The 26,277-nt window shown below is 40.5% G+C and overlaps 1 protein-coding gene across 1 annotated transcript; it reads left to right on the top strand.

The window, feature by feature from the left end:
- Positions 1 to 22,341: 22,341 nt before the first annotated feature.
- LOC147425115 (uncharacterized) lies at positions 22,342 to 22,881 on the top strand. The gene has a single exon (XM_086499723.1). The coding sequence runs from the start codon at positions 22,342 to 22,344 to the stop codon at positions 22,879 to 22,881; it is 540 nt and encodes a 179-aa protein (XP_086355849.1).
- The last annotated feature ends 3,396 nt before the right edge of the window (positions 22,882 to 26,277 follow it).

Genomic DNA, 26,277 nt, shown 5'->3' with positions numbered 1-26,277 from the left:
GAAAAGTGAATTTTTCTTGCAAGAGATTCAATATTTAGGTCATATTATCTCTCAAGATGGCATCCAAATGGATCCATCTAAGTTAGAGGTAATAAAAGGATGGCCTAAACCAAGGAATCTTCATGAACTAAGAATATTTATAGGTATGTGTGCATGCTATAGACGCTTCATAGAAAAGTTCTCACAAATTGCGGGACCATTACATGCCCTAACAAAGAAAAGCGTTAGGTATACATGGTCTGCTAAGGAGAACAATGCTTTCAAAAAGCTTAAAGAAAAGCTTATCTCTCAACGTGTGCTTACACTACCGGATCTCTCAAAACCATTTGAGGTCCAATGTGATGCTTGTGGTGATTGCCTTGGAGCTGTTTTACTCCAAGAAGGGCACGCCATAGGCTATGAGAGTCGAAGGCTCGACCCTGTTGAGCAAGCTCTAGGCATAGATGAAAAGGAACTCCTTTCAGTTCTACATGCCTTAGACTCATGGAAGCACTATTTATTGGGGACTCCTTTCATTCTGCGAACGGATCACCAAAGTCTTAAGTACTTCATGACGTAGACCAAGCTCTCCAAAAAACAAATGAGGTGGGCAAATTTCCTTTCGCAATTTCATTTTCATATTGCTCACATTGCTGGCAAGCATAATCAAGTAGCTGATGCACTCTCAAGACGGCCGAGAGTGAATGCGGTTTCCATAGCAACTCACAATGATCTATCTTCAATGGTAGATGAGTACGCTATTGATCCTGATTTTAGAGATGTGATTTCAGCCCTTGCATTAGGGAAGAAAGAAGAACCATTTACCTTACAACATGGTTATCTTCTCTATGGAAATAGACTATGTGTTACTAACTCACTACGTGAGAAAGTAATGTATGAATCTCATGCTCCACCTTATGCGGGGCATAGAGGGATTCAGTCTACCTTAAAGGGAATTGAAACATATTTCTATTGGCCTACCATGAAAGTGAACATACAAGATTATGTTTCTAAATGTGTGGTATGCCAAAAGAATAAATTTGATACAGGGAAGCAACTTGGATTGCTTCAACCCTTGCCAATTCCTAATTCACCATGGGAGAGCATATCCATGGATTTTATATTTGGATTGCCTAAGTCTATCCATGGGAATACAGGAATATGGACGATAGTAGACAGGTTCAGTAAACAAGCTCATTTTATACCTGTCAAAAAGACTATCAAAGCCCATCAAATGGCAACCCTCTTCATTTCACAAATTTTCAAGTACCATGGCTTGCCAATTTCCATAGTGTTGGATAGAGATCCTAGAATGACCAGTAATTTCTGGAAGGGTCTCTTTGAGAATTTAGGGACAAGGCTAAACTTCTCTTCGGCCTATCATCCACAAACGGATGGCCAAAGTGAAATAGCTAACCTAACCATTCTCGATCTACTAAAAGCCCATGTAACGGAAGTAGATCAAAGATCCCAATGGGAGAAGTACTTACCCTTAGTGGAGTATGCTTACAATAACACTGTACATACTTCCACGGGAAAAGCACCTTTCCAGGTAATTGAGGGAAGATCAAAAAGTCCCTTGATACTTAAGGTACATGGGAAGATCTTCGCTGCAGATGAGTATAGCCGAGACCTACAAGAATCTTTCCAAAAGATTAAGGATGCTATCTCTATCTCACAGCAAAGGCAAAAGGCTGCTACTGACAAGCACAGAAGAGCCCAAGCCTTTAAAGAAAATGATTGGGTCTTGTTAAAGTTTCCCAAGGCTCGTCGATTAGGGCACACGACGGGCAAGAATCCTACGGGCCACCAAAAGTACTATGCTAAACTAGCAAAAAGGTACTATGGTCACTTTTAGATTCTTAGGCCAATCAATGAGATGGCCTATCAACTCAAGTTGCCCAATCATTGGCTCATACACAATGCTTTTCATGTGAGCCTATTAAAGCCTTACAAAGGAGAGCCACCTCAAGAACCAACTATTGAAGACCCACCGGAGATCGAGGACCACGAGGAGGTGCTGCAGCCCGAGTCCATTCTCTGACATGAAGACAAGGTATTAAGAGGCGGTAAGACTATCCGCCGATATCTTATTAAGTTTAAGAATTATCCTTTTGAAGATGCTAGATGGATGCAAGGCATACAATTAAAGGATAACCTAAACCTTGTCAATGCTTACAATGCTTCCCAAGAGTAAGCAAATGTACAAAATGTTAAAAATGAACAAAATTTTTGTCTTATAAGACTTTCTTTTTCTTTATTTGTGCACAAAAATGAAGTAGTATGCATGCTTAGATCAAGTTTGCGGAGACGACGTCTCCCAAACACCAAGTAGAGCTTGTCACTCTACTATGGAAGACTGATAGGACTAATGTGCAGACATGCTTGCGGTAGCCTCAGGCTCTCAAGCGCCAAATGGACTAGTCATCCATTATGGAATGATGTCGTAGGGTAACATAGGGATCCTCTACCCGCTAAGAAAAGGACTCATGCATATGCTTTATCTTCTCTACACCATAGTCGAGGACGACTATGATTTCAAGAGAGAGGTAATGTCATAATAATCAATATCTAATTCTCCTAAATGATTTTCTCATATTAAACTGATCATTTAATGTGGGGAAGTGCCAAGGGAGAAAAAAGCTAGAATATTGGTTAAGCTAGCAGACCGGCCACAGTAGGGATCCAAAGGAGGGAAAATAGGGAACCAAAGGGGGGGCCATCTGCAAAAGAGCCATGTGAAACAATGGGCCAAAAAGACCCTAAGGTTCAGCCCATTAAGACTTCCAAAATGCTAAGGTTCCAAAATTCAAAGGTTGTGTCCAAAGGGTTAAAGCTTAGGGGGAATTGGATGCTTTGTGTGCTCTCCAAAGTCAATGCATATCCCTACATGGGAGGGGGCGAACCCTTCTTCTAGGGGATGAGAGAGAAAGCCACACACACACAGACACAGGCTCCCTTTACACAAAGGGAATGAGGGACACATGTCAGCTCCTTAGGCCAGATGTCCACAAGGTGTGCCTAGTTTCTATTGGATGACCCTTGAAGTGGACCAATGAGAATTAAGCTAGAGTAAATCTAGTTTAATTAATTTAAAAACATTTAATAAAAGAAACCAATGAGAATTAAGTCTCCTAGAAGACTATTGGGCAGTCTCCCAAGGGGTCCAATGAGCATTCAGGAGCCCAATTGCTTGCCTGATTCCTATTGGCCAGGAGGCAAAGGGGTCCAATGAGAGTTTAGTTTAATTATTCAATTACCTAAAGCTCTCACAAAAGGGGAAAGGGGGACACATGTCAGAAGGCTATCACTTATGCTGCTTAATTGTCATTGGCTTGACTTGGGGAGAGCCAATGAGGGCTCAGCAAGAGCAAATAGCAAGAGGGCTCGCCCAAGAGAGAGAGGGGGCTGATTTTTGCAAGGCATTATCACACACACACTCACACAAGCTCATGTGTGAAGAAAGATAAGACTATCTCTTCCCAAGCTTTAATGGAGAACTCATCACCTACTCCAAGCTTGTGAGATAGAAGCTGACATCAACACTCTCTTGGCATGTGGATGCAAATCCAACCAAGAGACAAGCTTCAATGCATGCTTATCTCCTCTACCAAGCTAATTACTAAGCTAAGCTATGCTAATATGAGTGATTATGTGAGGAGATATACATCTTTCTCGTAAGATACTCCTTCTTCCTCTCAATCTACTCTTATACCCTGCTAGCTCTCACCATCTTCGAAGGTGTGTGAGGTCTTGGGTCTGAGAACGGGGATAACTAAAGTTGTGTTTGTTAAGTGTTTTGCTTAGTGCATGAAGCTTTCATCTTCATTGCACTAGCTAGTCTTGAAGGAACACAAAGAATTGTATTGTACAATGTCTCTCTTGATGGGAGAAACCATAATACAAAGCCTTTTGGAGGGGGGACCGGCTCCATGCAAATCTGGTCCTCAACTGTTGTCATTAGCTTAATTTCTCTCTCTTTTGAAAGTATTGTCGATGCTATCTAACTAGGTGCTATGCTTTTTGTTGCTCTCTCTCCACCCAAGCACTCTTGTAATTCTCATTAAGAATCTATTCTAATGAAATGCCCACTATGTTCATGCTAATTTCCGCTACACATAAGTTATTAAGCCATTAAATGTTACAGTTAATGAGGGATATTTTGGGAATTTTGGAGAAATTGAAGGGTATTTTCGGATTTTTGGTCAAATATGAGGGGTATGACAAGAATTTTGGAAATTTGAGGGGTGTTTTGGGAATTTCAAAAATTAGAGGGGCATTTTGATACTTTTTCCAAATAAAATCTCTATCTAGCCATGTCCGCCCATGTGGGGTGCTAGAGAGAAAAAGAGTGGGCAAAATTTTGAAGAGAGAAAGAATGAGTGAAATTTTGAGTACCAAAACAAAGCAAAGCACAAAAAATCTCCCTAGCTATGCAAGCGTGCACGGGGTGCTAGAAGAAGAAGAGGAAGAGTGCGTGAAAGTTTGAGCACCAAAGAAGAGAAAAGTTTCAAAAAAATCTCTATCTAGTCATTTATGCCAACATGGTGTGCTAGAGAGAGTAAGAGGGTGAAATTTTGAGTACCAAAAGAGTAAGAGAAGAAAAATCTCTCTCTAGCCATTCACGCCAATGTGGGGTGTTAGAGAAAAGAAGAGTGGGCAAAATTTTGAAGAGAGAAAGAGTGAGCAAAATTTTGAGGACCAAAGAAGAGCAAGAGTAGAAAATATATATCTCCAACCATTCACATCGACGTCGGGTGCTAGAGAGAAAAAAAAGTGGACAATATAAACACAAAAAAGGAAAGGGAAGAAAACTCTCTCTCTAGCCATCCACAACAGCATGGGGTGCTAGAGAGAGAAAGAGTGGGTGAAATTTTGAGCACCAAAGAAAAGCAAGAGGAAAAAAATGAAAATTAGGAATTTCCACAGTAGCCCTCAAATTAAAAAATCTCCCAATATACCCTTTGTATCAGTTTAGGATGGATTTGCTTGATAAGGGGTACATTGCTCAAAAAATTCCCAATATACCCTTGTATCACGACAAGGGGGAGTTATTTTTAAGTTTTCTACACAAAACTATTGATGAATGCAGTCACAAATAGAGACATTTGTGTCTAAAAACAAAGAAAAATTTCATCTTAAGAGTCCACATTACCATGTTTTTAGAGACGTTTACTAGGTTAATGAGGGATATTTTGGGAATTTTGGAGAAAATGAAGGGTATTTTGGGAAATTTTGGTCAAATATGAGGGGTATGACAAGAATTTTGGAAATTTGAGGGGTGTTTTGGGAATTTCAAAAATTAGAGGGGCATTTTGGTACTTTTTCCAAAAAATATCTCTATCTAGCCATGCACGCCCATGTGGCGTGCTAGAGAGAAAAAGAGTGGGCAAAATTTTGAAGAGAGAGAATGAGTGAAATTTTGAGTACCAAGAAAAAGCAAAAGCACAAAAAATCTCCCTAGCTATGCAAGCCGGCACGGGGTGCTAGAAGAAGAGAAATTGAAAGGAAAAAAAGAGCACGAGTGAAAAGATTTATCTCTAGACATGCACATCAGGGTGGGGTGCTAGAGAGAGGAATAGCTAGTAGAGAGAAAAGAAGTTTTTTTGAATGCCAGAAAAGAGCACGGGTGAAAAAAAATTCTCTCTAGCCATGCACGACGACGTGGGGTGCTAGAGAGAGGAACAATGGGCTATGTTAGTGGAGAGAGAGAAAAAGAGATTTTGAATGCCAAAAACAAGCAAGGGTGATTTTTTTTACTCTCTAGCCATGCATGGTGGCATGGGATGCTAGAGAGAGGAATAGAGGGTTATGCCAATGGAGAGAGAGAAGGAGAGAATTTGAATTCCAAGAAAGAGCACGTGCAAAAAAAAATCTCCTTACCCATGCAGGAGGGCATGAGGAGCTAGAGAGAGGAATAATGGGCGACTCGGCTATGAGAGTTTGGAGAGAGAGAAGAAGAATGCAGTTCTCTCTAGCCATGCACATGGGCGTGTGGTGCTAGAGAGAGGAATAGTGGGCTATGCCAGTTTGGGGGGGGGGGGAGAGAGAGAGAGAGAGAGAGAGAGAGAGAGAGAGAGAGAGAGAGAGAGAGAGAGAGAGAGAGAGAGAGAGAGAGAGAGAGAGAGAGATCTTCTCAACTTTGCATTGTGATATCTCAAAGGTCTCCAGATCGATGCAAGTCAAAGCTACTTGACTCATGCAAGCATGGTGTAGAAGCCATCACTTGCTTGTAAACAGAAAAATGGGAGAATACTTGCAAGATGCAAAGTTTAGCATCCAATCCAAAAAATATGTAGTTCTCAGGGTGGGTGTGACAAGGCGTCAGTGTTTGTTTTGTCCATACGGGCAATATGACTGCAAGGCATCAGTGTTTGTTTCAACTTATACTTCCTTAAATGTTTTTTTTTAATGTTTGTGTCTATTGGTACATTGCCTCACTTCTATACTTGCAAGAATGCACTATGTATGTAAAGAAATACCACAACGGTGGGCGTAACAAGCACGAACGAGGAAACTATCAGGTGCTCCAACTGTGAGAGATGTGTGTCCAAGGACAAAGTCTATGAAGTGGTTTCTTGTAAGGAACATTGTTGAACAAGTAGGGGATATTTCTAGGCGAGCAATTTTTGGTGAGCGCTTTTTAGGAATCAGCCGAGCAGATTCCTAAAAAGATTCTCTCTTCCTCCTTCTCTATCTCTCTCGTGCAATTTTTCTAGTCTCCACTCCTTCTTTTCCTCCTTCTCTATCTCTCTCGCGCAATTTTGCTAGTCTCCACTCCTTCTTCTTTTTCTTCTCTCTATCTCTCTCTCTCTTAGAGAGAGAGAGAGAGAGAGAGAGAGAGAGAGAGAGAGAGAGAGAGAGAGAGAGAGAGAGAGAGATAGAGATAGGCAATGAGGTAATAGGGAGGTTGAGACATAGACAAAGATATGCCACCTTTCAAATTGTTTCAAAAACAATAGAGACAAGGGTACTTGAAAGAAGAACATCCACTAATCATAAAAAGGTTACATTTTATTGCACTTGCATTGCATTACATAGGAAAGAATCGTTCATCTTTTGGGAGGCACAAAAGTCACAGTAGTGTTGCTCTCAAGTGGAAAAAGAAGATTCACCATGTTCTCTAGCTGTTGCATCATTAGCTCCTCATCCTCCTCTATGATGAGCCCAATCTTCTTCCAACAAGAGAAAGAGAATTGTCCCTTCTCGTTCAAGCTGAGCAAGGACCACATTTTGAGGTTTGTGCGGCAATGACAGAGGTGATTCACATTGATTGTTGCCTTCAGAGGGTCCTTAAACCATTCGGCTCCATACAATGCCTGTCTGTTGGGAATGGCTTCCATGGCATCCCACGCAGACTTGATTCTATTCTTAAGTTCGTCGGTCATCGTGAAAAGAAAGAGAAGTGCGCTATGATAGCTAGTGAACGGTTTCACAAAAATAATACAAGCAATACCAATTTATAGCAATTATGGGAATTGTAAATTATTCCTTTATTCACGATGTGACACATAAACAACCACCTTCCAAATTTGAAAATTGTTTGAAAACAATTGCAAAACAATACACCGAAAGGAGGCCATCATAAGATAAAATTAGAACCTGGTAGTATTGTCTATTTTGTGAACTGACATACAAAAAATTGGAAATGGAAAATGCTATGCATCCATGCTTGGATAGGTCCTACCTCGGCTCAGTACCCTGAATATATCAGCATCTGCCAAAATTGGTTGATGGATAAACATGTTCTCATTTTGGCTTAATCCTAGCACACACAAATAAATAAAATACAAATGTTTACATACAAGATATGGGTTTTTCTTTGTCACCTGTTCCATGAAGCCTGGACATGTGCACGATGGCTGGTTGCAAATACAAACATGTGCACTACCTTGAGGAGTGGATGTATCTTTTGACTTGCAAGGATAATTGGTTGTATTTTGTGCAGGAACAACCGGTTGTATTCCTTCTTTCCTGAACTCCAATTGATACCCTCCTTCATGCAATATTTGCACCTCATCCTTAGATAGGTTGGTGCCCACATGCACGGGCCAAATGTGTGGTGGATGCTAAGACTGCGGCTCAATGTTCTAGTCTACTATGTGGCAATGTAAGACATGATCCAAACAAAACCAAAACCACTGGCACACCACACCATTTGGATGCTGTCCATATCCTTGAAAAGATGGGGCCGGTATACCAAGGCTTGAACCTGCAATACTGCTTTCACACCTTTGTCCTCCTCTTGGAGTGCTGCTACATGTGACTCTACTACCTTGTGGAGTTCGTATTATGGCCCACATTGCCTCATTGACCTCGCGTTCCACTACATACTGCACACCCAAACCTATACTTTATTTTGGGGTTTGTGACATCCCTTCTTGTTCAAATTCATCTTACGGGGTCTTCCACTCTTCTTGCGATCTTTGGTGACCGTGTTGTACTCAGGCCTATGGGATGCATCATCTTCCACATTGATAACCTCATTTGGCTTGCGTTTTTGCCTTGATGTCTCCTTATCTCCTGTCAATGGAGTCGGTTGTTTATACATTGGAGTTCCCTTGGTAGCCTCGTTCACTGCTCTTATTACTTGAATGGGGTGTTTTTCATGGCGCTCCGCAAGCTTCTGTATCAATGGACCCTTCTCTATGTGTTTTCCTTGGCTATCTGAAATGGCCTTTGTGATCTGTAAGATGGAATCTTCTAGGTCGGTTGTACATGCATCATATAAAGAAATGCGTTTACAAAAATCCTCCCCTGCTAGCCAGCTGCCTGCTTGCTCTTGGCAAGGTTTGTGTGTGGAGTGTTTGGTTCATCAGAGCTTCTTTCTATGCACGTCATAAAGCCACCCCAATGTGCAATACAAATTTCCAACCAACGAAGCCATGAATCCATGTATGGAATGTTATGGTCTATGCAATGACCATTACGCCACCATGGTGTATCAGATGAGCCTCTGCTGCCTACAACCTCTTTTGTTGGTGCTTTCCACCACTTCTCACACATTTCTTTGTGTATGTGCTGAGAAGCTTGCACCACATACTTTTTTGTGTGTTTATTCAAGCTTTGCTTCCAATGGAAAAGACAAGAACGCTCTCGACTGCTCATTGTATTAGTCTTGTCGCCACCATTGAAAACAATTCAAATTGCATCTTAATTTGCTTGAGCTTCGTTCGCCATGAAGCCAAAGAAATTAGCTCTTTCACACTCACATCATAGCATTACATCATTGAGGCACTCCCAAAACAGACATTGCGTTCCTATGTCTTCCTCTTTCATTTCACAAGTTACAATAGTCAAAAGGTCCTGCATGCTGTAAACAAATTGTTAGAGAGGGAGTCAAAGGCAACCCACATTGCTGTCAAGGTGAACCATGTACCTTGGATCATAGACATGATATGCCATAGTCACCCAATTGTTCACGCATCTAGTGTGATCAAACTAGATCCACGCACGTTGAAGATCGCCATCCCCATCTTCTCTCATTCGGTTCACCAGGTCCACACCGGATGCTGGACCAATTGTGGACATTTTGAAGACATAACATTTTTCTCCCTCCGTACCTTGGCCAACAAACCTGCTTCCATGGAAAAAGTCATATGTGCAGTCTCGCTTTAGCTTTAGGATTGCATCAATGCCGAAAGATTCTTTGTCACCACCTCTCTGTAAACTAGATACTGACCTTCGAAACCTAGCAATGTTCATAGTGTTCAAAGCAAAAATAATTTAGCATAGAGTTTCACATTGAAATAAGAATCTGAGAAATGCACATACCAATTATCTTGCACCAATGGTCCTAACACCTCAGCGATTGCAAATAGCTATTACTCACCTAAAATTCCCTCATTGATGTTGCTGTGAAGAAGTGTTGTACTTATAATTTCTTTTGCCAAACACATTTGAACCTTCCTGACTCCTGCATGTGGATCAACGATCAAAATCCTTTGCACCATCACCTTGGTGTTGTCCGTTAGTGTTTTGGATGTGCCGCTATACACATCGTGTCTATGTGTGCCATGATGAATCATGACTCTAGTGGACGTCTCATCTGATGCATGACATAGTACACAACACAAACACATGTTGCAGTACAGAAAGCAATTGCCTCGCAATTGCCTTACAAAAGTGGCATGTAAGGATCTGATCTCCAATCTTACAATATTGTCCGGGTGTAGGTGCCTTTTGTATGTACCCGATGAAATGACTTGTATTGGGAATATGATAATTAACCAAGCGGGCACATTGTTCATTCATGCACTTCAGAGATCCTAGGCAATGACTAAGATGCAATACACCTGAGAAAACTATATTGGACGTTTGTGGGCTTGACCACAAATGAGGATCATACTTATGCTCCATTGTATCCATATGGTGCAACCTCCTCATGGTAGGTGGAAATTCTAAAACAAGATCATCATTGTAAGCCCTTGGAATATCTGTAACTTGTTCCACTTGTTGTATTTGCACTAAAAGCTTTGTCAATGTACTCGTTTTTTTGGCCTGCAAAAGTTTTTGTCTTGTACTCATTCTGAAGTCATTTGAAAGCAAAACTTGAGGCAGGGTGCAAAGCTACAATCACCTTCTGAGCGAAGTGCACCTCTGGCGGACTATCCACAATGGCAATGGGAGTCATGCTGGGTGAACCTACATAGTGTGCTTGATGTGACACGTTGACTTTGTATTTACGTGAAAGTTGTTTATCTAGTACATAGATAATTTCACCCAAATTGTTCAGCGTCCTTTCAAGAGGCACAATCATCTCAATATCACCAACTTCGATCACTGCATCTAAAGTTGTAAATTACATTGGATAAATTGTTTCTAAAAGAAATGATTCAGATATTATGAATTTACCATTGTAAAAAGGATAAGAAAGTTCTTTATCAAGAAACAATAAAGAACATGCCATAATAATAAGCTAAGCAAGTAATTAAGCATAAGATCTCAGTATAACAACTAACAAATTGTTTATATACTCACAGCTAATAATATGACCGTTATAAATTTAAATTTAATAATATAATATTTTAACAAATTTATTTTAAAATAAAATATTAAAAATAAATAATTTAAAATATATTCATAAACATATATATAAAACTCTTTTAATATTTTTGTGTATGTGTATGTGTGTGCGTGCACGCAAATATGTATGTGTGTATTTGAAGAAGGAAATTGTGAGTGTGTGAGTGGCAAGCACGCGTGCATAGTGGTGTGTGTGTGTGTGTGGGAGGGGAGGCAGCATGCGTGGGCCAAATGCTGCCACGCGATAACGTTTGGCCCCACGTGGCCCCTTTCCCATGCGCCAAGGGAAAGTGGTTGACCATGTGGCCAAGAGGTGGCCTGCGTGGCCGCCACGTGGCTACGTGGTCTACCACTGGGCCGTTGGGCAATGCGTGGCCCTTGGGCCACGTGCCGCCCAACTGCCCTTGGTGCATGTGGCAGAGTGTGGCCTTGTGGCAAGGGCACATGCGCATACACACGCTTGCGTCGATTGTGTGTGTGTGTGTGGGAGGGGGGGTATCGTGCCACATGTACCACCGCCCAGTGGCAGTACACGTGGTATGCCACCAGGCCACCGCACCACTGATATGGTAGCGCTACGTCCACCGTGGCATGCCACATGGCCAAGTGCTCATGCATCAAGGGGCCACATGCCATCGCGTGGCCCACACGTGGCAACACACACATACACACACGTGCGCACATGTGTGTGTTTTGTCACACACACTCCACCCACACACACACCTACGTACGTGTGTGTGTGTGTGTGTGTGTGTTGTGTCACACACACTCCACACATGCGCATGTATGTGTGTGTTGTGTCAACGGCACAAAACACACACACATCCACACGAGTGTGTATGTGTGTGCGTGCGCTTGCCACAGACACACACACACACCCACGCTGTTGTATGTGTGTGTGTGTGCTTGCACACACACATACGTCCGCGCAAGCGTCACACACCATGTGCGCGCATGCACACACACACACACACACACACTTGTATTATTAAAATTAAAAAAATATATTTTTTATTTGAAAATTTATAAATAGCTTCCTGCAGTTCATTTTCAAGTTCTCTCCATCTCTACTTCTCTATCTTAAGCTCATTTCTGTATCTTAAACTCATTTCTCCGTCAAGCTTTCACTTGATCTCATTTTATTTCTCTCAAGCTCTTAACTTTTCATGTCTTTTCCTTATTCAAGTTCTCAATTTCTCATAAGCCATAACTTTCTCTATTTCTCTCTATTTCTTTAGCTAAATTATGAGGACAAGAAATCAATAAAAAAACAATGGTGCCGTAGATGAAGTTTATGCTACTACGTCGCAAGAAGTCTCTCTGTGATGCACTCAAGAGAGCGAACAATCTTAAGCCATAAGCTCTCTAGATCGGATTGTGTATGTCGTAACCGATGGTGGTGGTGGAACAACGCAGTCAAGTGGAGAATTGAGTGATCGTATGGAAACTGCTACCACAATAGAAGACACAAGAAATGAAGCATTTAGAAATGTGGTCGACAAGTATATTTTTTGGGTTGGGTGGATTCTCATAGATCTCCCTATGATGGCAATCTTTCGTGCTTATCTCTATGCCGAATTCTTTCGAACCACGCCATCTACAGGCATGATGACCATGTGGTGGATTTGCAACTCTCCATTGCAAATAAAAGCTACCAACCAACCATGGAAAAATTTATTGTAAGTGAGCGGATTCCTGGGGATGATTATAAGAAATTCTCTTGTTGTGGGCACACTTCGAGAGATCTTGTGATGTCATATGACTTGGACGAGGAGCTTCGTCTAATCTCCGAGCTTAGTCACATGGTCGAGAGATACTTTGTGGTTTGGGATGGAAATCATAGATTAGAGTCATGGATGTGGTGGACAAACGAGAACAACATCCCCATTGAGGAGGCACCGTGGGTGGAGTGGGTGCTTGTTGATTTTCAACCCCATGAGACACCTGAGTTTCTATTGGTTTTGGGAATGATAAACATTTAAATCCAATTGTTTCTTGCGAATGTAAATGAATCTTATTATTTTTAACAATGTGTATTACATCCGAGTGTAAAACAGGGCCACAAGGGTTTCAGTCCCTCATACCACTGCACATGATATATTCATGATGAAAAAGCTAGGGCTGATGGACCCAGCTTCACTGTTGTAGAAATTTTTGAAAAAAGCGCGATTGGCAGCAGAGAGGGCTTTGAAATTTAGGGGTCCAAACAAATCAAAGTGGCTAAAATTGCCAATGGCTGTCCTTGCTCATCTCATCTAGAAGATATGCTTGAAAGCAATGCTAAATGAGCATGTGATTTGATTATAATTTTTTGTTATATATGTTTTGACTGTGTCCTTTTCAAATGATAGGAAGAGTTCGATGCTATGTACAATAGTAAAATTGAAGGACTGCCATAAAAAAGAGAGCTTAGACTACAACTTGGCACCTGACGCATACGAGCAAAGTATCGTTTTTGTGCTATCTCAAATAGAGTAGCATTTCACATGCAAAGGGCTTGAGATAGCAACAATTACAAATCCAAAAAATGGCAACGAATTTTTTCAAAATGTATATCATTTACAGGCTAGGGCGAGAAGACCACCAAAATGACACAATCTAGAGTGGCAGAGGTTACAGGGGCACACATTAGCCCACAAGAGTAAGTAAATGTTTGTAAGTCATTTGATATCTTTCTCTTTTGATTATGTCTTAATGAAAAAGAAGACTCCCTTTTCCTATGCTAGGAAGTGCTGCTTAATCGACTTGCTCCAAAGTGGTCATGCAACCTTGAAAGAGAATGGTATAGGGTTGACAAAGAAGGCATGGATCCAATGGCTTCGCTATCACGTGTATTGGTGGCAATTGAAAAGGTGGATCAAGTGATTATGTCCTCGAATGAGTCTGTTGGTGATCTAACTTGTGTCCTTTTATTTGCTGCAGGAGAGTGCTTGAGATGATCAAGAAAATGGAGGGCGAGAATCAACATGTTGCAGACCTACACAAGAAGGATAAAGAGAGGCATGGTTGCACACTCGCACACACATTTCAAAAATACATACATAATCACTTTGGCAAAGCCTTCAAGAAGCGGAGTGCACGGATCAAGTCCACACAAGATCCCAAAGAGCAACCCCACTTCACTTGTATGGCAGGAGGCATGTTCTACAAGCTAGATATCTTTGCTAGACACATTATGTATGTTTTGTAGCACACACTAATCTTGTCATGGTGGCACAAAACATTATTTGTTGTCTTGTAGATGGTGGAGAGATGCTCTAGTCTTCCCCATTCCTGAGCACCCCAGTGATGCATGGCGCATGTAGGAGAGAGAGGAGCCGGGATTATATCCGGACGCTAACTTGCGGCGATAGGGAGCGTGGCAAAAGTGTCCTTGGTGGTTGGATTACCCGGATAAAGAGTACCCACCCAAAGAGGAAGCGCTTTACATAGGTATGATACTATGTAGATTTTGCCTTTGCCATGTAATATGACGTGGGTACAGTAACCTTCATCTTTGGAGCATAATGATTCATGGAAGAAAGCCGTTGTGACAGAGGATGCACTCTCTCCGAATAAAACAAAGAAACCAGTGTCAAAGAAAGACCCAAAGATTGGCTCCGTATCAGTCCCACAAGCCCCCTTGGCTGACCGGCAATGTGGGAAGAGAAAGAAGAGAGCTATGGCCTCCAATGATAGTGAGTGCGAGCATGTAGTTGAGGAGCATTCTATAGTGATAGTGCTCAGAGCCTTGGTGCTATGAGCCACAGTGTACCAACACTTTCATTCACTCTGAGACTAGTAGGGGGCACCTACGAGTCCTCCATCTTCACCATCATAGGGTAGGGTTGCAGAGGACCTATCAGACATGGCCAGAGTGGTCGGAAAAAACCCTTCAGGTATGTGAAAATGGTTAATATTGAGTTGTTCTCTTTAGCATTGCACGCAATATATATTTAATCTTATGTTGAGCATACATATATGCTTGTAGAGCCATGCCACCTTGCAGTGCATGCTAGTGTCAAGTGTTTGGCAAAAGCTATTCCTGATGTGTTGGTGCAATGACAGGTAAGCCACACTATTTTTCCTTCCTGATTATGGCCACAATTTTAGTGCTAACAAAGATTTTGTGTAGATCTATGTAATCACTACTTAGATTCTTGGGATCTCTAGCAGAATCAAGGTAGATGACCCCCAACTTGAGTTTGGGTGGCGTGCGTTTGATGTACATGGCCTTTCCCATACACACTAGGCCACATGTAGCTAGCATGGGTGGAGTTCCTTGACGGAACCAGTGGGATATCGAGCTTGTGGATGCTGCATTCCTTTTGACAACCGAGTTTCTTTGGGTTGATGGAATGTTGTGGCAACATGTCGTGCATAACAACTGTCCATTGTCACATCAAAGGCAGAGGGAGCTCATTTCCAGTTGTTGAGGATATTGTACATACGCCTATCGGAGTCGAGCTGCACAACTGTTGAGAACTATGTAGAGGGGGTATGTTGATTTTTGTTTTAATGTTGATGAGTATATGTGGTGTTCACATTTCAAAATATCTTATTGTTAATGTTATTCATAGGTTGGTACTTTGTTGCTAGTCATTTTTTCACCCCCTAGAGAGGGCGGGTGTCAGCTTCAGAGGTATGATCGAGCGGATGGAGAGATTGTAGCAAATGTACGTGGCTTCTTTGTAGATGACAACATGTTGTGGAAGAAGCTACCAGGTGTGGATCCCACACAGTGGATGCTTGATTGTATGGGCAGGCCTTAGCGTAGAGGTGTTGAGAGGAGTCCAGCGTTTGTGAGGTGCTAGAATCTTATTGGACGTTTTGACTTCATGTTCCAAAAAAAATGGAGGTATAAAAAATCTAAGGATTTTTGTTGCTTTGTAGGTGGCTACTAGGTACCTTCATAAACATGGGAGATATTGTGTTCAACTATTTTGCGGGAATGGGGACATTGGCAGCACAATGTTTACTGAATGACTGCTACGCAGTCATTGCATCAGTTGTGAGAAGGATTGGTCAGTTTCCAGTGCATGTCTAGGGTGGCTCAGCGCCTACATTCCTGTTTAGGCTTGTCATTGATGTTTCGTAGGAAAGATAGATCTCATGTAACCTTTGCCAACACCACTCAGTAGTCGGGGGGGGGGGGGGGGGGGGTGCAATAGCAGCTCCACATACGACTTTCACGGCCCCTCTCTTGTCATGGCATGCAACTGGACCATCCTCGAGTGCATTCAGTGCCTCCACATCTGAGGCCCCGCCCAGAGTTGATCCATTGCCCCGCACACTACCTACATGCCTCCCCACATATGGTTCGTACCCTTTGCCATTCAGAGGAGTTCTCCCATCATTTGGTGCACTACCCCCGTTGGCACGACCTTTGTTTCCTCCAGGAGCATATGGACCTCCACCACCCTTCTTTCATCCACCTCACCCAGGATGTATCCCCCCCCCCACCCCGCCCCTATATTTACTTTTGATGCAATGGAGCACATAGTTTTTGGGTTTTCTATATCAAATATACCATAATTGTGTGTAAGGCACTTCTCTTTGTCTTATCCATAGTGTATTGAATGCAACCATGGTGGAAAATCATGTTTTTGTTTGAATGTAAGCTGGTTAATGGTTATGGACTCTGGAATAGCCAAGAGAGATAGAAAGAGAGAGAGGTAAATAAAGAATCTTTTAAGAATTCACTCACCCGATTCTTAAAAAGCGCTCGCCAAAATTTCTCACCCAAAAATTGCACCCTTGAACAAGTGGTTGTGGGATATGTGCAGGATGCTTGCATTTATGATGGGTATACACTTCCATTTATGCCAAAATTCAGTACTGTATTTCATGTGCCTTTCACTCTCACATTGTTCACAAGATATCCCACAGAGAAAGAAGAGTTCGGGAGGTTTAGGGTATGCAAAACTAGAATCAGCCTACCAATGTTCCTGATGTTCGAAAATGCAGAGGTGGCTCATGAATTTTGACTTCTATCATATAATTCTTAAAAGATGCATGCTACATGGATTTCCATTGTTGTCAAAGCCATCAATTACTTTTGAGCCTTTGAAGGAGCTTGTACTTGATGTCTTGGAAATTTCTTTCTAGAAGATTTTAGAGAGAGAGAGAGAGAGAGAGAGAGAGAGAGAGAGAGAGAGAGAGAGAGAGAGAGAGAGAGCAATTGTAAAGAGAGAAACCCCAATAACCATCAGGGTTCAATTCTTAGGGTGTAGTAGTGCGCAAGCAATAGATGCCCTAATGATGGCAAGCAAATTCAGCTCGTTGTGTTGTTGGTGTTGATAATGCTCATTTGAATATTGGTGAGTTAGAAATGTTGGTCAGTCAGATGTTACTCGGTAAGATGTTGGTTAGTTGGATTATGGTGAGTCAGATATCTATAGTTAGTTAATGTGCCAAGGTCTATGTGGTTATAACGACATTCTGATGGATTAGTTTAGGGGGATACCTTGCGCTTTGTATGGGGGCCGACTGAGAGTCATAAAAACACTGAAGTTGTAGTATTTTCTTGATGATGAATATGAGTCTTGAGTTTTGCCTTAGTTTCTCTCTTGCTCGGTTTGATCACTTCTGTGTGTTATCTTTCTTAGTCGGATTCTAGTTCTGAGTTTTTTGAATGAGAGCTATTGTGTTTCTTTACTGAGTCTGATCATGAAATAGGTATCTATTCTCTCTCTGAGCGTATGTAAGTGTGAGAGATTCATGTGTTGGATTCCGACACATTTGGCGATCCCTCTTTGTTATAGCTTTGTTAGGTTGCAATCTTTGGGATTGTATTGGAGAGAGCTTAGACATGAGGAATTGTGAGCAGTCGGGAGAAGCTTGCTGTGTTGATTATTTGCTGTGCTTTTGCCTGATGTATAGGGTTGACATTGTGTGATGAATTTTGTGTTGAGTTGGTGATGATGCATGTCAGAGAGACCTAGAAGAGTATCTAGAGTCTATTATACTAGGGCTCAGGCCCAAGTAGGAAATGTGAATCCCTTTCATTATGACCAAACCATAGATGAAGAAGGAGAACAAGATGTTTTTGAAATGCAACCGAAGGAATAGGTAGGGGAGAGTTCAAGAGCAGCAGATGGAAGGCAGTGAGGCAATTTGTAGGAGCTTTACTCTTGACAGCAAGATCTACAAGGAGTAGGAGAAGACTCCATTTTGAACCACTACATTCTATACCAGGCAAAGAACTAGGAGATTAACTCAACCTAATCCTATGGCCCAACCACCTCCTAACCCAACCACCTCCTAACCCCAAGGTTAATGCAACAAAATTTAGAGGCAAGTCTAGTGAAGATGTAGATTGTCAGTGGCTCAGTTTGAAACTAAATGGCAAGCAAGTGGATATTACATCATGTTTGGTGTTCCAATTCAAAAATTTGAAGTAACATTGGAAGATAAAGTTGTGAGTTGGTTTAGCGATTATGGTATTGCACACTTTGCAGCTTATGCTGCACTTAGAGATGCATTTTTACAGAGGTTTAGAAAGGAGAAAACTCCAATAGATGTATTGAAGAAAATCAGAGATGGAAATATGTTGGTAGAAGATTATGCTTATAAATTTAGAATTTTGATGGAAAGATTACAGAGTAATGAGAGACCCACGGATGAAATGTTACGTTACTTTTTGAAAGGTTTGAGAAAGGGATTGAAGAATGTTGTGGCCACCATTGACATTGCAGGTGGTTTCAACAATTTTGTCATAGATGCAACAAGAGTTGAAGAAAGGCTTGGTATGACCAGGACAAAAACTAGAAGTAAGAATAGCTCTGATTCAAAAGCTAAATCAGATGCTGATTTTGAAACTGATGAAGATAGTGATTCAGAGGTGTCAACTGATAGTGAAACTGAAAGGAGAAAAGGGAAGAAGAAGAAGCATAGTGATAAGAAGAAGGAGGATAAGAAGGATAAGGAGGAAGTGTTGATTACCAAGTGGAAGAAGATTGGGTATTCTATGGTACCTCAAAAGGAAAAGCAGTATTGTCATATTTGTGAAAGAGAAGGGAATAATACAACACAATGTTGATATAATCCCAATAACAAGGGTAGACCAAGTACTAATGCAGGTAGAGGAAGGAATGATGCTGAAACAAATCAAGTGGCTAAATTCAGGGGAAGACCACCATTTCAAAGACCTCGCAGACCTCCAAGACCTTGGAGAAATCAGGACAATAATCAAAGAAGACCACCAAGTCTTATGCCATGTGTTTATTGTGGTGCACAAGATCATTAGGTTGGTCTGAATTGTGCTTTGTGGGTTAATCATAGAGAGAAAAGAGGAATGCCAGTGGTACCATACAATCACGATAACTAGCAAGCTAGCCCATAGCTACAACAACAAAATCAGCCACACGCTCAAGTAAATGTGATCATAATTGACATCACTGAGCAACAAGCACCAAAGGAGTTATCTAAAGAAAATCTGGTGCAACAAACTGCAGAGCATTGTGATGAGTGGGCATGTGATTGTAACCAATGTTGGGAAAGTCAGGAAATAGATGTAATGGCTATTACTAGGTCTAAGGCTAAGGGACTTATTGATTGGAAAGAGCAAAGAGGAATTATAGACCAAGTTCAGAAACAGGCTTAGAAGGAGTAGAAGGATCATAAGGTGGATGACATTACTTTAGACATTCAAGAGGATTAGTTGCAACCGCACTATAAAAGAGCCTTAATGAAAAAGGATGACAAAGATTGGTTTGAGGTATTAATTAACTCTTCATTGCAGTTGTTCTTAGATGAGTTATTATGTATGGTTCTCGTCTTCAAATAAATATTGTTGAATCCATTGTTATCAAGGGAGTATCCAATTCAGAAAAACCACACAGTTGAGCTAGTAGAGTGAACAATGTTGATCCTGTAGATGTGGACTTTATAGTTCCAATCATAAAGGTGGTGTTTCATGGCACTTTGTTTGATGAATTTTTGTTGGATGGAGGACCTGGAGTCAACATAATGGCTGTATATCATAAGATGAAGTTGGAAAAATTGGAGCCAAAACCATTTCAGGTGAAGATGGTAGATGAGAGGAGAGTTCAACCTTCAAGATTTTGAGGCAAAAATCTATTCAAATTGCAGATATATAATTGCAGGTGAATTTTGTTGTTTTGAATATGAAGAAGGGTGATACCTCCTATGATATGTTATTAGGGAGACCGTGGTTTGGATTGGCTAAAGTCAAGCAGGATTGGGGTGAGAATGAAGTTGTTCCAAAGAAAGGGAAGCACGTAGTTGCAATCCCTATGATGGGAGAAAGAACATTCCTTTTAAGGAAAGACCATTGTATGGTCAAATAACTAATCTGGCAGAAGAAGTTGAACATAATGAGGAAGAAGCATTTTTAAGAGCTAATCCAACCATTGTACCAGTATTTGAAGTAGATGTTGAAGCCATCTTGCAGAAGGAAGAAGAACTAGAAGGGAAAAATTTAGACTTACTACTTGGAAAGGAAATTCAGGGATCAAAGTTTGTACAGAGGGTGGATGGGAATCCGATTCCTAGCCAAAGGAAGTGAAAGGCGGCTTTGTAGGATAGCCCCGATGGCCCCAACACAAGGGCTAATGCATGACAACCTCGTCATGAAGGGCAAACAATAGGGGCACCACCTAGCTTGGAATTGCGACTAGGATGTAATGACAATACTATATAACACACCATGTACCATGTCATACAGCTGAACATGTTATGAATTGTGGTATGAGGTGGCAAAGAAACAAATGGAGATAGATAATGAGAGTGTGAATGTAGGTGCGATGACTACTATTGACAGAAGAGAAGGCAAACCCGCACACTGATACATGCAAATCAAAAGAAAAAAAACAGTTGTAAGGTGGCGAACCTGCACACTTCTACATAGAAAGCAAAAGAAAAAAACATGTATGTGACATACTCACAAATCCAACACAATAGAAAGAATGACATTAGATTATTTGTGGGGGAGAGATATAAGGGTGGAAGCATGAGTGGGTGGAGACAATAGTGATGTCCGGGACATCACTTTTAGGAGAGTGAGGAAGCTAGTAATTCTCATCCTTTGAAACATTAAAATCTATTCTTTGGGACTACTATTTTTTAAAACGTGGTTAGACTCACGAAGTACAATTTCATTATGGCAAGTGATTTTTTTGAACGCCGTGATGTAACGACCATCCCGCACTCTGCGGCATCTGTGTTCTTGCAGCTATGGAACATTTCTCTCTCTCTCTGTGTCTACAGCTTTGTGTATTGCTCTCTCTCTCTCTCTCTACAGCTCTGTGTATTGCTCTCTCTCTCTCTCTTTCCAGCTCTTTTTGTATTGCTCTCTCACTCTCTCCAAGCATCTTTCTTCTGCTTTGTAGGTGAGTAGAACTCATGGTGGAACTTGCATCTTTGGAAGGAGAGGATAAGGAGAAAGTGCCTTTCCATTATATATATTTCTCTCCCTCTCTTTTTAATTGATGTGCTTTGGGTAGGTTTGTTTTAAATGCACTTGTTATGTTTGGGGTGGGAGTGAGGACAAAATTCGAGGAGATATGTTCATATGGTCAGTCACACGAGCTGTAGTCTCTAATTTATTCATAGTTGTTGCATTGCATTGTAAAATCTAAGGAGGTATGTACATATGGTTAGTCACAGGATTGGTAATTATTATCTACACGACCAAGGATATTATGATTGTCTTTAATTTATCTACGGTTATTACATTTGTATTGTATTGCTGGGAAGGAGGCACTCAATGTAGATAGTAAGCATAGAACACCACATGGTGGTCTAGAGCAACATTCATGACATCAACACAATGAAATGACACAAATAGCTGTAGAAGTGAGAATCTTTTAGATGTTAGTTTCTCTATTCGGGGTTCCCATTCCCTGCATTCCCCGTGACGATTTGATCCTGGCAATACCTGTTGTTTTTGTCATGATAGCTCATTATTTCATCCAAACATTTTTTGGGTTCCTACTTGCTTTTGCAGCACTTTTTTCCGTGAATCTGAAGATGCCTTGGTGGGCTGTTGCCCTAAAGTCTCTTTTTGATTATGACTACACTATCTAAAGCTCCTTGTAGCTTAGCTAAAGATTGTAAATAAGTCACTATGTTACATTTTTTATGGTTGGTTCATTCCAGGACTTGAAGCAAGCAATGGTGATCAGGGAATATGAAGCTTTCCGCAAGAGAGAACAAAGAGCCCAATTGAAGAGAAGAGCAGATGTAGGTTTGGTTGTTGAAAGAGAAGGGAATAAAGCAGCCGAAGGAATAGAAGACTTAACAAAGGCACAGGGCTGTGCAAAAATCGTCGAGAATGAAAAAAGAGCAAAGATAGAAAAAGGGATTGCACGATATGTACTTCAAAGCACAAGTGGAATGGACATGGACACCAAGAAAGACATTTTCAATCGGATGATTCAACACCCTTCATTGAAAGATATCCAGAACGACAAAGCATCAACACCCTGTTTTGCAGATGCATTGATAGGAAATATTTGGAACACACTTCAAGACTTGAAGAGGCCACAAAGTGAAGATGAGATGTTCCTCGAGAGGTCTACCATGATGATGCTTCTGAACTCAAAAAAATCAGAGGAGGCACAAGGCTTTAATGTTAATTTTGTCTCCAAGATACTTTCTATTCATAGAAGGAACTTGTATGGAGCCAAGAATCGACTACTCCAACAAACTGAGAAGACTACTTTGTCCTTTTCCACATGTCATCGGAGTCTTCAAAAAAGTCGCATACATGAAGAGGTAAAGGAGATAATAGTCAGCCTTTGGATGCTTGATACTCGTGTATCCCCCAACAAAAAAGACATATGTCGAAAGAGAATTGGTCAGAAGGAGTATATCGAACATCCCATCCATTTATTGGAAGTATCACAGGTATGGAAGAAAGTGTATGCCATGTAGTGACTTTTTGTATTTGTTAGATACTCTTGCCGGGTTGAAGCTTTTGGACTGCATAGCTATTTGAATTACGTACATAACTATTGCCAGGGTTTCTTTGGCAATGGCTAGTTAATAGCTGTCAAATTTTGGCTGGTAGCTATCCGGTTTTATAGATAACTCTTGCCACACTAATAGCTATCAAATGCAGTTTACTTCATAGCCACCCATTAGCTATGTTGTACCATCTTATAACTAGTCAAATATATGTCGTAGTTGTTCACTATATTGGCCAGTTGATAGCCGTCAAAGTTTGACCGGTAGCTATGTGTTTTTACATAACTTCTGCCAGACTATCTGATTGGTATTGATATTGATAGCCAATAATGACTGTTTTTGTTATTACCTACTTGTTGATAGTGATAGATACTAATAACTGTTCTGTTATTAGCAGTTGTGTAATAGCTATTGATCATGTATTTGCCTTAGGTGAAACTATTTTATAGCTAGTGATTTCTATAAAATATTTCTTGATAGCTCTTTGATAGCAATTGATAGCTGTTCATGGCTTGTGATTGCTATTTTATAGCCAAAATTTGCTTTTTAATAGGTAATCAATAGATATTTTACAGCTAGTCAATGACATTCTATAGCTAGTGATGACTATTGATAGCCAATAATCAAGTGTTTTCTTTATGATGGGGTATCTCATTGCTAGTGATTGCTATTTCATAGCTAGTGTTTGCTATTTGAAAGATATTTTATATGTAGTAATTGCTATTTGATGGCTATTGGTAGCTCTTTGATAGCTACCGATAGCTATTCATAGCTAGAAATTGCTATTTTATAGCCATTTATTGGTATTTGATAGCTAAATAATAGATATTTCATAGCCGATGATTGCAATTTTATACCTAGTGATCGCTATCAATAACTAATAATCAAGTATTTTCTTTAGTTAAAGCTATTTCATAGCTAGTGATTGTTGTTTGATAGCTATTGATAGTTGTTCATAGCTAGTGCTTTTTGTTTCATAGCTATTGATATCTATTTGATAGATATCTCATAGCTAGTGTTTGCTGCTATTTCATAGCCAAAGCTATTCCATAGCTAGTGATTGCTACACGATAGCTACTAGAACAACTCTTTGATAACTATAATAGCTAATGATAGCTATTTCATAGCTAGTGTTTACTATTTGATAGCTATTTTATAGATAGTAATTGATGTGAGATAGCTGTTGATGTTCATAACTACTATTTGATAGCTATTAATAGCTCTTTGGTAACTGCGATTTGATAGCTTTTCCCAGCTAGTGGTTGTTTCATAGCTATTGACTGCTATTGGATAGCTATTGATAGCTAGCTATTGGCAGCTATTCATAGATAGTGCTTGTTTTATAGCTATTGATAGCTTTTTGATAGATATCTCATAGCTAGTGTTTGCTATTTCATAGCCAAGGCTACTTTATCGCTAGTGATTGCTACTCGATAGCTAATAATAGCTCTTTGATAACTATAATAGCTTTTCATAGTTAGTGATTGCTATTCATAGCTAGTGTTTAGTGATTGCTATGTGGTTCTATTGGTAGCTCTTTGATAGATATTGACAGATCTTTAATAGCCGTTTATAGATGGTGATAGCTACCTCTCAACTATTGATAGCGGTTCTTAGATATTTCATAGCTAGTTATAGCTATTGATTTTAATAACTGCCATTTGATAGCTATTGGTAGCTCTCTAATAGCTATTGATAGTAATAGCTAGTGATAGTGATAGTAATAGCTATTGATAGTGAATGATTAGGTGTTTTCTTTAGGTGAAAGGTAATTTATAGTTAGTGATAGCTGTTTGATAGCTATTTATAGCTAGTGATTTCTACTTTATGGGTATTTGATAGATAATGATAGCTTTTTTCTATAGATATTTATAGCTAGTGATTTTTATTTCATAGCTTTTGATAGCTATTGATAGCTAATGGGTAGCTTTGACACATGATTTCTTCTTCATTCAAGATTTGACACATGATTTCTTCTTCATTCAAGCTTTCTTGTTGTGGAATGCAGGCTGAGCTCTACCAACGTTTCAAGGATGCCAATCCGGATGTAGCAATACAGCTTCGTGCTTTTGAATCAGAGAAGCCCTGCTTTGTGCGAAAGCTAAAGGATAGGCTGACATGTTGTTGTATTTACCATGTGAAAATTTCATATTTGAAAGAGGTTGTAATCATATGCGTAGTCAAGCATTTGGAATGCATGGTGGGTTGTGCAAATGTGCATGCGCTGTGTGCAATGATTCATCACTTGCAGGAACATGTGTGGCTACAAAGTACAGTGTGAAGAGCATTTCAAAGCTTATAGATTCTCTATTGTGTCCCAAGAAAGCTGGCTCTACCTACCATGGTCTAAAATTCCACATGGGTCAATGTACAAAATGTGGGGCAGAGAAATCTGTATGCTGTCCACAAGAGCTGCTAAAAAAATGCAAGAACCATCAAAGTCAAAGTATTTAAGGATGTGGAAACAGGCAAATGTGAAGGTGGAAAGAAGAAGAAAAGGAAGGAACTTATATGCGAGGAGATGATCACTGTTGATTTGCTATAGGTATTCAAAAAAGATATCCAATTTTTTTATCAAACATGACTTCGTGTATCAATGGCAGGCTGAACGGTTCAAAGCGTGCATCACACATTTTCCTAAAGATGTTGTTGTATCTGTGGTGGATTTTGTCGAGAATTATTCATCCAAGGAGGAGAATGAGATCCAATCAATGCATTGGTATTCCATTTAGGTCACCATTTTTGTACACATTACCTACTATTGTGTTGGACCTGAGATAAAAAAGACTTTGCAGTTTTTCATTTTTGATGATAAAAATCATGACACTTTGTTTGTCCAACACTGCTTTATGCTACATTGGCAATGGATAAAAGATCGAGGCTTGGATGTTAGCCAGCACTGGGTTTTGTCAGATGGGGCATCATCGCAGTTCAAGGCAAAAAGGCCTTTCTATTTTGTTGGTAGATATGCTGCTTTGACAGGGAAAGTGATGGTGTGGAACTTCTTTGGAAGTGGCCACGTGAAAGGAGAACATGATGGGGCAGGAGCAGTTGTGAAAAGGGCACTTACACACGAGCAACTGAAGAGCAATGGAGCTATGCTCAAATGTGCATCTGATGTTGTGCTATTTCTTTGCCAGCATTTGTCCGATGGGTCCATTGCTCACTACCCTTCCAAGCATAGGCAGGTAGAGCGTGTGTTTTGGGAGGTCAAGCCTGGAGAAGTGTCTCGGGAGAACATATGGGATTGTGAAGCTATCCCTAATGCACGCTCCATACATTCTGTTCGAGGCTACTCAAAACAAGATGGCTCCTCCATCACACACAGGGAGCTATCTTGCTATTGTAGTGCATGCATGCACA

This window comes from Adiantum capillus-veneris, chromosome 25 (assembly GCF_014529385.1).
Source record: "Adiantum capillus-veneris isolate H3 chromosome 25, ASM1452938v2, whole genome shotgun sequence".
In the NCBI taxonomy this organism is placed as follows: domain Eukaryota; kingdom Viridiplantae; phylum Streptophyta; class Polypodiopsida; order Polypodiales; family Pteridaceae; genus Adiantum; species Adiantum capillus-veneris.
The sequence above is the reverse complement of the archived record's forward strand: the minus strand, read 5'-3'. Positions and strand labels throughout refer to the sequence as shown.